The sequence below is a fragment of the Centroberyx gerrardi genome, chromosome 14 (assembly GCF_048128805.1).
Source record: "Centroberyx gerrardi isolate f3 chromosome 14, fCenGer3.hap1.cur.20231027, whole genome shotgun sequence".
In the NCBI taxonomy this organism is placed as follows: domain Eukaryota; kingdom Metazoa; phylum Chordata; class Actinopteri; order Beryciformes; family Berycidae; genus Centroberyx; species Centroberyx gerrardi.
In genome coordinates this window covers 6,439,069-6,452,329 of record NC_136010.1, presented here as the reverse complement: position 1 = coordinate 6,452,329, position 13,261 = coordinate 6,439,069, and the positions used below count along the sequence as shown (strand labels likewise).

At 43.0% G+C, this 13,261-nt stretch overlaps 1 protein-coding gene across 1 annotated transcript in view; it reads left to right on the top strand.

Moving 5' to 3' along the window:
- sema3bl (sema domain, immunoglobulin domain (Ig), short basic domain, secreted, (semaphorin) 3bl) overlaps positions 1–13,261 on the top strand; it is a 72,335-nt gene that overhangs the window by 32,308 nt on the left and 26,766 nt on the right. Inside the window, exons 3-4 of the mRNA XM_071902781.2 lie at positions 2,085–2,147; positions 11,545–11,664. Of these exons, the coding sequence (XP_071758882.1) occupies positions 2,085–2,147; positions 11,545–11,664 (183 nt within the window). The remainder of the gene's footprint in view (positions 1–2,084; positions 2,148–11,544; positions 11,665–13,261) is intronic.

Sequence of the window (13,261 nt, the reverse complement as noted above, 5' to 3'; positions counted from 1 at the left end):
GTAATGCAAGTCAGGAGCATTTGTTTCCCCTCTGGTTTCTATTCTCCCTCTTAGCCAAAGCAAAGCCAGTTTCCTACTGGACCAGACAAAGACTCATTGTCTCAGATAAGCCCTCTGGTAGTCGCACAAAACGACAGTATTATTCACTAAATACAGAGGTGGACAGGGCTTTCCTCATCAAGACCATTTTGAGTTGTCTTTCTTCCTGCCTCTCTGTCTGCAGAAGAGGCAGAAAGCAGTGTGAAAGTCAGTCCCATTGTGTTGGGTCCAATCTTTATTTCACGCTTATCTAAGATTCACCTTTCCTCCGTATTGAATTGGCCGAGTGAGAGGAAGAGAGGGGCTTTCCTAATCAAGCGCTCTTGGATCTATACTGTGAGAACTTGAGTTGAACATTGACGAGAGACTTTTTAAGATCCAGATGGTCTTGTAAGGATACTACTCTGTTGGTTTAACACACTTTCCCTTTGCTAACAGCGAAGACATCATTTCAATTTCAGGCACAAAACAGAAGATAGACTCATGGACTGAACAGCCATAAAAACAATATTTTACATTTATAGCCAGTAGAAGGTGCTTTATGTTATGTTTCTCTTTTCTGTGTTATTGTATTTTAACTTTTTACTACTTGTATTATTCTTTGCTGCTGTAATTACTTAATTTCCCCTCAGGGATCAAAAAACTTCTTTAAATTAGATTAGATTATATTAGATAAAACTTTATTGTCCCCAGAGGGAAAATTCTTTTTGCGGTACATTGTCAACATAAGAATTAAAAACACATAAGAAGCATAGAGAATGTGTGTGTGTGTAGGGGGGGATGTATAGGTGTGTGTGTGTGTGTGTGTGTGTGTGTGTGATCAACAGCCATTAAAATTCAATATAAGACCCAGAGTCATTATCGTCACATCTAGTCTGTGTCTGGAGATTAGTGCATTAGTGTCCATGTTGTGGATCTGAGTCTATGTGTGTGTGTTAAAAAGAGCGGATAAAAGAGTTCCTGACTCTGTTAGTCCTGGAGACGGGACCCGATGGTGTCGTCCTGAAGGCAGGAGGGTCAGATGGTTGTTCAGAGGGTGCAGGGGGTCCAACAGGATCTTGTTGGCCTTAGAGAGGGCCCTTCTCTCATAAATGTCACCCAGGCTGTCCTGTCTAACACCCAGGATCTTGTTTATTGTCTTCCTGATCATGTTTTTTTTAGCCGATGTTTGTGTTCCCAAACCAAGGCAGGGGTTTAGTGTGTTGCTCCAGGACACTTCCTCATCCTCCTCATCACACTGTCGTTCTGAAGGCACATGTGTAATTATATGTGTTAAAATAGTTTTGATAGTTGGATAAATGCATCTAAATGTGACGTTGTTCTAATTGTAAAACTGTACTGGTAGAGGAAAAAGACAATCACACATCTGAGAACCAACACCCTGCAGTCTGTTGTTCTGGTCCTAGAGGGTATTGTGTGTGGAGAAAATTGTCAAAACTTAATTTATTGCAAAACTTTGAAGTTGATTTTTATTTTAGATTTCTAGGTGCAGGCATTTAAAGCCCACATGCTTTGGAAAAATAGTGGAGAAACTGGAGAAATTATTATTATTTTTAATCTCAGCGTCCAGTGGTGTGGCCTTTCTAGTGTTAAAACCAGAACCATCATTGTGTCTGTCAGGTCTCAGCTTTATAAGTGTATAAGAGTTAACTCCAAAGCCTTTCCCTCCTCATATATATGCAAGATCCACCTTGCTCAATTTACCTCTAATTGCTTTATGGTAGACTTTGCAGGGGAAATAATTCAAATTTAACGACACGTGGGCTGAGTATTGCTTTTTTATTGCATTAACAGCAACACATAAAGATTATGTAGCTCCCACACTGCAATTACATTTTGCAATATTGCTGATTAAGGTGGTTGTTTGCATTATTTCAAAGTTATGAAGTCATTAATCATCACATTCTCTTTTTTCCTTTTCACTGTTCTCTCTCTCTCTCTCTCTCTCTCTCTCTCTCTCTCTCTCTCTCTCTCTCTCTCTCTCTCTCTCTCTCTCTCTCTCTCTCTCTCTCTCTCTCTCTCTCTCTCTCCCCCTCCTTTCTCAGATCTACTGGCCCCCGTTGCCTGGCAACAGAGAAGACTGTGTTCAAAGGGGGAAGGAGCCACAGGTGAGTGACTGACAGCTCAATCCTCCAACTGCCATCTCCCGCTACAGCCTCAGTCCCTCCCTCTCCCCACCTGTCTGTGTGTGGTTCTGAAATCTTTCATTTGTTGTTCAGCAATTTGCCAGATAAAAATTTCAATCAATCAAACAATTTCTACTCTAGTATGTAACCCACATCTGATGCCAATATCAACTAACCGCAGTGTCAAGAAGACGTGTGTAACAGCAGAGTAACAATAACAACAGACATCACATCTGTTTTTGTTGCTACGCTTCTCCTGCTTGTTTTGAACACACTTCAGTTACAGTATGAGCCTTTGAGTTTTGACTGGAGTGAGGCGTCGCCCCAAATGCCAATCAAGTCAGCTATTCTGCTTTTGTTTCCATTGTTGTGTCTCGTTCTCTCCATGCTAACGCTGCTCAGCCAAGCTGCGGTTGCACCAAAATTAGGACAATTGCCTCAGGACAAATTCCAATTTGAGCGTTCAAATACAAGTCACATCTAGGTTGTGGATTGGAATTGAAAAAATGTGACTCTTTGTGGCTTTTTGCTGTTCACACTGATTACAAATCAGTTTGATGACTGGGGGGATCTGCTAGGCACATCTGATATGTATTCTGGATCAAGAGCATTTAATGAGTCAAACAACAATAAAATAATCTTACTGTAAAATCAATTTTAAAAATCTTACAGCCAATTTTATTCCCTCAAAATAAGTTTTGGACCCAGTATTCATCTGACTCACCATTGGTCTTGACCCAGACTTTGAACAAGACTATTTAACAGTGTGGTTTTGTGTGGCTCTGTGAGTGCAGCATGACTCTAATACTGCCAGGTTTAGGGGTTTGAGTATGATACTAAAAATATGTGCACCAAGGGCACTTTCGTTTAAAACAATCCCCAAATGCTGTGTGTTGTGGAAGGTGAGTGCAGAATGTGCCTCTAGCATTAACAGACTAAGGATACAGTAAAACAGCAAACTCAGACAGTTTAGTGCCATGCAATGTTGTGCTGACTCTTCAGTTTCCTACCCTAAAGCCCCAATAGGTACAGCAAAGTATTTTAAAAGACTTTAATGGCTCAGCGGACAAGCAAACTTTCTCTGTAATGAAGTCTGCAAGAGCAACCTGATGAGACCCACCTCTTTCCTAATGATCATAATAAAATCTTTAAGGGTAGAGCATCAGGAAAAGAAGGGATGAAAGCCTTCTTAATGAAAAAAGGGGAAAGAGAGAGAGCTGAAATCTTGAAAGTCATCATGAATGAAGAAGAGGAGGGAGGACTCTCACTTCCTAATGAAGGGAGAGGGTGACGGAGAAAGGGAAAGCTTTAAGGAGAGCTTCACTGTAAATTAAGACTTTTATTGGTTATAGGGAGGAGAGGGAGGAGAGGGAGGAGAGGGAGGAGCGTGTCTCTTAACGACAGAGGGATGAAGGAGGAGAGGGAACGAGGGAGAGGAGAGGAGAGACAGGGAGGAGAGCGTTCTTGTAATGAAGTATAAGTGCTACACAAGGGAGGAAAGGGAATGAGGAGAGAAGAGAGAAAAAACACAGATAGGGAGGATAGTGTTCTTCTAATTATGTGTATAGGGAGGAGAGGGGAGGAAGATACTGTGAGCAACAATCTCTTAATGAGGATTTTAACAGTGTAATGGAGGATGAGGGAGGCTGAGGTGCAAGGTGGATACAGCACATAAGGCGAAGAAACACCCAGATTTCTTTGGTTGTAGGTCAGAAGAAATGAAAGCGCTCTTGTTTGATCAAGATCTCTGTCTCTTCACGATGCCTCAAGCCTCAGATTGTCTTTAAAAGTGGTAATCTTCGAGATTTTGATGATATTTTTGGTGCTCAGCGCTCACTGCTGTGGTGTTTCTGCACCGCACTTCCCAGAGATCACCTGTCAATCAAACAGTGTGGGCGGAGCTTGGATTTTCTGTTGAGTTGCCTGTAGCCTAGGTGTCGCTCTTAACTACCCAGTTCTTCTTCTTCTTCTGTTTATTCCAAACAAACTGGAAACGTAAAACGCATCACTTACATGCAGTAGAGGATTTTTCCCAGGAAAGAGCTACCAGACACTGGGTGTTCAGCTTTCATGAACCGGATATAGGTTGAACCATTATTTGACAATCAGACATTTGTTTATGAAAATGCCAAGAATTATTACTTTATGTTTCTATTATATTGGGTTCCTGTTTAATAAACTTGAACACAACCACAGAGTTAGTATTTCATTGGATCCAGCTGAAATATTTTGATTCAAATATGAAAAACAGTTGGAAAAAGCACAACACACTTGAATTGAAGCAGCACTCTTGAACGCCAGTCTCACGTCAGGCGACTGAGCTGTTTACTTCATCAAAAGCTGACTCAGCTTTCTAATCGTTGGCCTAGGGAGGTTAAGGAAGCGAGGAGGAGAAGAGGAGGAGGAGGAGGAGAGGGAAATGAGAGAGGAGAAGAAGAAAAATAGAGATGATGATGATGATGAAAGTTTTAAGAGAATAATAAACAGGATGGGCTGGAGTGACAAAGGAAAGAATGGAAGAAGCATGAGAGTTTTAAAGAGAACCAAGGGTAAAAGATGGTGACATAAACATAAAAGAAAGAAAGAAAGAAAGAAAGAAAGAGGAAGGAAGGAGGGAGTCTCTTCTTTGATGTACTGAGGCATCGTTAAATTCAGTCCCAGTTGGAGGGGAGGCTCTTGGTGGCTTTAGTGACGCTCAGAATACATAAACCAACACTTATTACTGCGTTACACACACACACACACACACACACCCACACACACACACACACAGACACACAATGAAGACACACTGATGTAAGAGTTGTAATAGTACTGTGGCTTTTCCCCTTGTGCTCATGGCAAAAAGTCAGACAGCCCTCTCCATCTGGAATGGGTTAGAAGGTGCGGTGTGTGTGTGTGGTGTGTGTGTGTGTGTGTGTGTGTGTGTGTGTAGGTAGGTATCCATCCCCAGTGTTTGAAGTGGCAGGTGAGGCTTGGGTGTCTTATATCAGTTTTATTAGGTGTTTCCTCTACTTGTTGCTCACAGGGCTCACAGGGCTAGGTGTGTGTGTGTGTGTGTGTGTGTGTGTGTGTGTGTGTGTGTGTGTGAGAGAGAGAGAGCTACTGTAGTGCCCGTAGTGGAGAGGAGCAGTCAGAATATATTATGAGACAGGCTCTGTGTAACTCTAACCTGTGCCAAAGGAGTCATAAAATGTGTGTGTGTGTGTGTGTAGGTGTGTGTGTGTGTGTGTGTGTGTGTAGGTGTGTGTGTGTGTAATTGAGAGATAGAGATGTTTGTCTGCTTGTATTAGGCTACACAGATATCTTTCTGCATTCCTGCACGTCTCTCGTTGTGTTATGTGTGTCTCGGGGGTTTTAGTGACAAAATGGATGAAGTGCTGTTCTATCCCATGTTGACTATCTAAAAAACACACACACACACACACACACACACACCCACACACGTGTTCCATCTCAAATGTTTGCTGTCTGTGTCTGTCAAACATAACCGAGTTGGACAAAAACTGGTGCAGGTCAGAGGTGAAACATCAAAACACTTTTTTGGGGCTTTGCTGGTTTGAGAGAAGAATCTGAATGAAAGAGAAAGACAGTGAGAGAGAGATATTATTACATTATTATTACATATATAGATAAATAGATAGAGAGAGAGTTAGAGTCTGAGTTTTAATAAACGGTTGTATTAAACCGTTAGTATTTACATATTTAGTCAGTTTAGTTTATTCGACAAAGACAAGAAACAGAATTACCTTACAGCTTGTTTGCCAAGGATAACACAATAAAGTAACAGACTTATTTCCATAGTGGTCCGTGATGTCAGTAGCAAAGATAACAGTAGTGCATTTAGCTATACAATACAATAATAAACAACAACAATCAATACCACAGTACCTACAAATAAAAAGAAATTCAATAAAAAGTACAATAATAACAATAACAACTTCATACTTCACACCATCATAGAGGTGTTTCTTCAACACCTTTTTCAACACAGCTGCATGTGCTGCATGTCTTCAGTATGAAGCTTCACATGAAAAGTGAATGAGAGGGAAATAGAGGGGAAAGTCTTTTCTATCCGTCTAATGAAAGTCTCTGACCTCTACTACTGACACCAGTCTAACATCGGTTCACTGCCTTTCCTCCCTGATTGCTGCTGTAATTATCTATAAGTCTCTAATTCTACGAGCGTACTTTATACACTGTGATGTAATATTGTTAGACTAACATTCACATCCAGATCGACTTGACTTGTACTGATACAGTAATACATTTGGGTCTCAGATTTGGGATGATGCAGCAGCACCTCTTTTATGGCTCCTCATTGTTTGTGCTTCATTTTAATGAGATAAAGATGCTGCGGAGACCGGAGACCGCTCAGAGACGAAGTGTGGTCATTCTCTGGCCGCCTGCTGCTCTTCTCGTACGCAGGGAGGGAAATTAACTCCAGCCACCAGCCACATGCTGGTACATTTGGTGAATTTGCTAGGTAACCATTGTTTTCTGTTGTAAAGGCAATATTTGAACGGTTACATGGGCAAAACGGTTGGTGATTTTTTTGGAAATCATCACCCATTTTGGCCCAGCGTTTTCTGCAATAACTGAATGTTCTGAAGCTTGTCTGGCAATCAATAAAAAGTCCTTTTAAAGGGTTTCTTTGAGGATTGAACAGCTGCTGAGACCAAAGACTTGGATGGGCCTATTCATCCAGCTGTCCAGCTCTGAAATGCCTCATAACGTGTTAATGTGTGTGTATGTGTGTGGTTGTGTGTGTGTGGTAGTGTGTGTCCGTGTGTTTGTGTGTGCATGTGTGTGTGTGTGAGAGAGATCTCATGTACTGTCTTCTTGTACATGTGCATGGGTGTGTGTGCCTGGGTGTGTGTACGCGTGCATGCATGTGTTGCTGCTGGTTTCCTGTTAGTGTTACAGGATCTGACTTCTCTCCACTGACCATCGGCTGTTTACACTGGAAACCGCTCTCCAAGTCCAAACTGGCCTCTCCCTGCCCCGGTCAGAGCAATTTTATAGAAAATGTTTGGTCATCGGAGGTTTCATTGACAGCCATGTTAGCTCTACAGTCCCAACACAGAGTCTTGGGCATTTCATCAGTTTATTGTCATGGAGGGAACTGTTGCACATTTGTCACCAATGCTTCTTAATTCACCCATGCATCAGCAACAGGCTTGTGACAAGAAGGCTGCAGGCTAAAACCCCAGACCATCTGGGACAAACTAGGAGGAGAAATTAAATGAGAAACACTTTCCTCTCCCTCAACAACTTTCTCTTGAGCAAATTACTTAACTCCCAACTGCTCACAACTGTGTTACATGCAGCATTTTTAAACATCAATATATCTTTGGAAATTAGTTGTCAAGACGCCCGTGCACAGCCGCTTATGATCAGGTGCAGGTTGGTCGCAGGAATACAAGACAGTCCATATAAAGGAATTATCCAACCGCACACTGTTAGACTTAGCGAACAACGTGTTTCGCTAGTTGCTTGTGAATCTGAGGAAAGATGTGAGTAAGTTAACAACAAATTCTAACAGTGTGCGGCTGGATAATTCCTTTATATGGATCATTATGTCTTTGTCAAATTGTGATACCTTGGTGTAATTATCGTAAAACAAGTGAGATCATGATTGGAATTGTTAATGCTAGTGTTTCTCAAAATGAAGACCACATTTCCCATAAACCCTGTTTCTTGCTATTACAAAGAGGATGTTGCTACCTGCCCCCCCCCTTTCCCTCCCTGGCCTCGCCTTCTTTGCTTCTTCGGCCAAAGCTTTTCTCTTTGGCTTTACTGAAAAGATCAACACATTGGAAGTGATTTTTCCATCGGCCTTTCCCTCCTTCCACCATCTGTGGTTGAGAGAGACTCTGAAAGCTTTAGCTCCGTTTGCTCTGGAAGAATAGCACCCTCTTCCTGTTTTGTGCCAGAAAGCAATCCAGAAAATGTCCCGCCAAATCCGGCCCGGTGGCTCACGATATATGCAGTGTAGAGGCCAGTAGAGGCTATCTTCTTGGTGATGGTCTTGTTTGTTTATGGTAATTCTACTAATGTCTCAAAATTCCTCTGGTCATGATTTGTTGATGTTAAAATGCAACACATAGCACCTTTAACTCCCAAGGCAGAAGACTGTGGTTGTTCTGGGCAGCTTCACAGTGTGAATGTGTGAATGGGAAGCAGGGCATTGCTGGGAAAGATAATTTGTGGTTAGTCAACTTTCCCTGGATAATTAAAGGTTAATGAATGAACACTGCCAGCCTCTTTCCACCAATTCCTCTGATCCTGGCTGCTCCTGCCGATGACTAAGCCCTTCCATTTTCTATCCTGGCTACATGTCTAAGACTACTCCCCGAGATCTCCCGGAGAGTAGAAACCAGATTTAATAAAAGCGGCGTATTTTCTGTTTAACACCACTCCCTCCGCCATTTAATCTCACCAAGACCACACAGATCTCTAAAAGAACTCCAGGGTGGGAGAACGGAGACATATTTCCACTTTCTTTTTCTATGAAACCTCTCACTCCAGTCTACGCTCTTCCAGGCCACACAGATCTGTAAAACAACTCCCTGACTAGTAGAACAGAAACATAGAAGAGACAAATTTCTAATCTATGAACCTCTCAGTCCACTCTGTCCACTCTCCTAGACCTCACAGCTCTGTAGGAATAGAAACATAGTAGAGACAGAATCTAATCTCCAGTCTTCCCTCAGTCCTCACTCCTGGAGATGATTCCAGTAGGGTGGAGATAAATGCTACAAGATTTTTAGGATGGAGCTGTCCCACTCTAATTGGGGGGGAAGTAATCAGGGGAAAATACCAGAACACAGCTTTTCCTCAGACAGATCTCAAGAAATCCTCCAAACTGCTCTGAAAGGTTTGCCAAATTTGTAATTAATGTGAGCTTCATGAAATCCCTTCTGCTCTCAATAGAAATACACTATTAGCACATTTCAAATGTCACGGGCTTTCTCTTTAATTGGTGTAATCTGAGTAATTAGCAACAATTTGAGCTTTAATTGAAAGCGCTTTAATACAAATGCGGCTTTTGTTTTAAAGCGCTTTAATTGAAAGCGCTTTAATACAAATGCGGCTTTTGTTTAGTTTATTACAGACTTTGATTACAGAAATGAACCAATGGGGACGGGCACTATAATCATGTAAACCGTTTTCTCTTGCTGCAGTGACATGGTTTACATCAGCGCTGCATGGCCTGAAAGCACTTGAGGAAACGATCAACAATGTCTAAGTGGCTGACTGTGACTCTGAGACGGACACGGGCCACACACAGACACAAAATGACAAACAGACATGTTCACACACAACACACACACACACACACTCACACAAATACAAACAAGAACACTAGCACACATGCACATTTTCATGCATACAAATAGAAAAAGACAAGCATACACGCACATGCGCATGTACAAACACGAATATTAAAACGGCAAATAAACATAGAAACGTACACACACGAGATAGTAGTGTGTGTGTGTGTGTGTGTGTGTGTGTGTGTGTGTGTGTGTGTGTGTGTATGAGTTTGACCCTGTCAGCTTGAGCGAGTGACACCCGACCGGTCTCTTTCCTCTCGGTTGACACCCGTTCTCTCAGCTGTTGTTCTAGTCAGGAAGAAGGAAGCGGTCTTGCCCTCGGCTTCCTTTGGACTTCCATGAGGTGCAGAAATGTCTCGACTGCTTGTTTCCTGAGTCACTTCTTCTTCTGTTTGGTCTTTCATGTGTTTCAGTGTCTCTGTCAGCCTTTTGCATTAATTTGAATTTTCAGTCTTTATTTCCATTCCTTAGGCAGAGGAACAGTGGGTGGGGTATCCAGTGAAGCAATAGTAGCGTCTTTCTTTCTTTCTTTCTTGGTCTGCCTCTCTCTTTCTTTCGTTCTTTCTTTCTTTCTTTCTTTCTTGATCTGTCTCTCTTTCTTTCTTTCTTTCTTGGTCTCTCTCTCTCTCTCTCTCTCTCTTTCTTGCTCTGACTCCCTCTCTTCCTTTCTTTCTTTCTTTCTTTCTTTCTTTCTTGGTCTGTCTCTCTCTCTTTCTTGCTCTCTCTCTCTTTTTCTTTCTTTCTTTCTTGATCTCTCTCTCTCTCTCTTTCGTTCTTTCTTTCTTTCTTGGTCTCTCTCTCTCTTTCTTGGTCAGTCTCTCTCTCTCTCTCTCTCTCTCTCTCTCGCTCTCTTTCTTGGTCTGTCTGTCTGTCTGTCTGCCTCTCTCTCTCTCTCTCGCTCTCTCTCTTTCTTGGTCAGTCTGTCTGTCTGCCTCTCTCTCTCTCTCTCTCTCTCTCTCTTTCTTGGTCTGTCTGTCTGTCTGTCTGCCTCTCTCTCTCTCTCTCTCTCTCTCTCTCTCTCTCTCTCAGTCTCTCTCTCTCTCTCTCTCTCTCTGTTTCTCCACTTAATGCCCTGAGTTCCCCTCTCTCTCAAGCCCACAGTATATTTCAAATTTATCATCGGTGTCCTCATATCCCTGACGACTCCACAAAACTCACATCCTCAAACACCTGAATTTCATCCAGCTGACTCTTTTTCACATTGGCACCCGTGCATTATTGATGTTTTACCAAACGTCTTGACAAGGCTCCTTCGACCGAAACTTGTTCAGCAACATCAGCGTGTCACTTTGGCTAAAAAGTGAAAACCGGAGATACGAGTTATGTGCAGGACACGGAGGCGATTGCATTTCATCTAATAAAATTCTTTTCTTGGCCCTCATTACTAACATGTGGAATCAATAAGCTTTGTTAAGAAATCAGTTTTGTTCTCTTCAAAACCCCTAAAGCCAAGTTATCTGTGTTTGGATGACAGTTACTGTTGCACTGTATGTTTTGATTTATTTAACCGCCCTTCCCTGTTGTGTGTGTGTGTGTGTGTGTGCGTGCATGAGTGCATGTTCACATCCTATACATGTGCACAAGTTTCCAGCTATAGCGTGAAAATTTCATAAACTCAATTTTTATATTTTTCCATTTTTAATTGAGCGGAAAGTTCACAGAGACCTTTATGTGCAGCGTCAGTCTCGTATCCCTAAATCCCATGAAACACATCCAAAACACAAATGTTTAAAGTGGAATACAAGAATTTGTTTTTAAATTGAGAACCTGAAACACTTCACTATTCACCAAATACAATAATTGTATGGTAATTGTGTTGGTGACATTAGTGCTGGGACATAACAACAACGTACACAGTAACATAAGCACATCCTGGCATTCATGGTACAGAGACAACAAGAGGCATTCTCGCATTCAGTGCAAGAAGACATGTGCAGGACACACAATAGACAGACAATCTCACAATTCCTGGAAACATACTTCTTTGTGATACAAGGTCTTCATCTGTGTGTGTGTGTGTGTGTGTGTGTGTTTTGCAGACGGAGTGTGCCAACTTTGTCCGCCTCCTGCAGCCGTACAACCGCACCCACCTGCTGGCCTGCGGCACCGGCGCCTTCCAGCCCATGTGTGCCTTCGTCTATGTGGGGCACAGAGGAGAGGTAAGGCCTTAGGAAGATACGTGTGTGTGTGTGTGTGTGTGTGTGTGTGTGTGGATATTGGACAGAACCGTAGGGTCCTAAACACACCACTAGGCTAGTCTACAGCTGCTAAATGTTAAATTGTGGTGAACTATGGTGGCTCTGATGTAATTGTGTGTTCATGTGCTGTCGGGAAGGTCAGACATCTGGGGCTTCCAATTCGGCTGCTGAAAAGCGTTGCATTCATGTGCTGTTATGTCGGAAAATCAAACCCGCATGACAAACGCTAAACAAAACAAGTCTCCTGCTCAAATCATCCTTCACACGGCTTGAACTGCACTTGCACTACCATAATGGCGCTAATAGGTGGGAATGGATTGATTTTGAGTTACCGTAATAACGGTAATAGGTGCAAATATTTGTTTAAGTTGAGGGCCGGGCTTTCAAAGTGGATGGGGTTGCAAAAGTCACATGCCCCACCCCACCCCTGTTCTGGCGCCAGTGTTGAAGGACAGTCAGTACACACACATGCATGTACACGGGCACAAATACACACACATGCAGACACACGCAAACACACACACACAGACAAATACACAAAGACAGACACCCACAAACATACACAGACACAAAGATACAGACATACAAACACATATCATTTGTGTTGGAAACTAGATGCAAAAACAGTATACTGGCTCTAATGTACAACATGCAGTACGGAATAGTCTGCAGTACTAATGCAGGAAACAGTAGATGCAAGATAAATGCATAGTGGGACTTCTGCCACTGTATATATGAGATACATATGAGATAATGAGGAGGCCCTGGTGGCCCCTGAATGCCCCTGTGGTGGAAACCAGACTAATGGAACAAATATGGTTAGTGCCAAGATGTTTTTTTCAGAAAATCCCAGGCCAGACTGGTCTGGCTCTGTGCTCGGATCTCCGGGGGTCAAGGTTGAGCCCCAGCAGGCAGCTCTGCCATGAGGCTTTCTGTAGCGCTACTCAGCTGCACCGCGAGGCCCTCTATACGTCTTTTTCAGCTGCGCAGGGAGGCTCTCTATAAAACCACTCAGCTCAGTGGGACCCTCTGCTGAGTCTCACGCTTTGAGCTTTGCAAAGACTATTTAAGATAGAATCGATGAATGGAGCCATTTAGCGCAGACTCGTAGCTCTGTTTCACCACGGTCCTCCAGAACGCAGCCCGGCGTGCCGGCGGGCCGGGCCCAGCAGGAGGGGGTCAGACTGGGCATGAGCAGAGAGGAGAGCTGGCAAAAGAGCTGAGGAGGGGAAATGAGACGGCGGGGTGGGAGAGTGCCAACTGTTGAGTAGGAAGCGTGTGCGTTTGTGTGTGTGTGTGTATTGTTGTATGTGTGCGTGTATGTACATTGCAGCATTTTTTTTTTTATTTCTTCTTCTTGTGGTCATTTATCATGGGGTTGCTGAAGCTGCCAGCATGTGTGTCATGTACATGCTTGTCAGTGTGTGTGTCTGTGTGTGTTCACCTTGGTGTCCTTGTCGCTTTGTGCCTCCCTCTCCATCTGTCATCCTCAGTGCGGTTTAGAGTCTGGGTTTTATGGCACATCATGGAAAACAGCCCATGTCTTACTCTGCTTGCA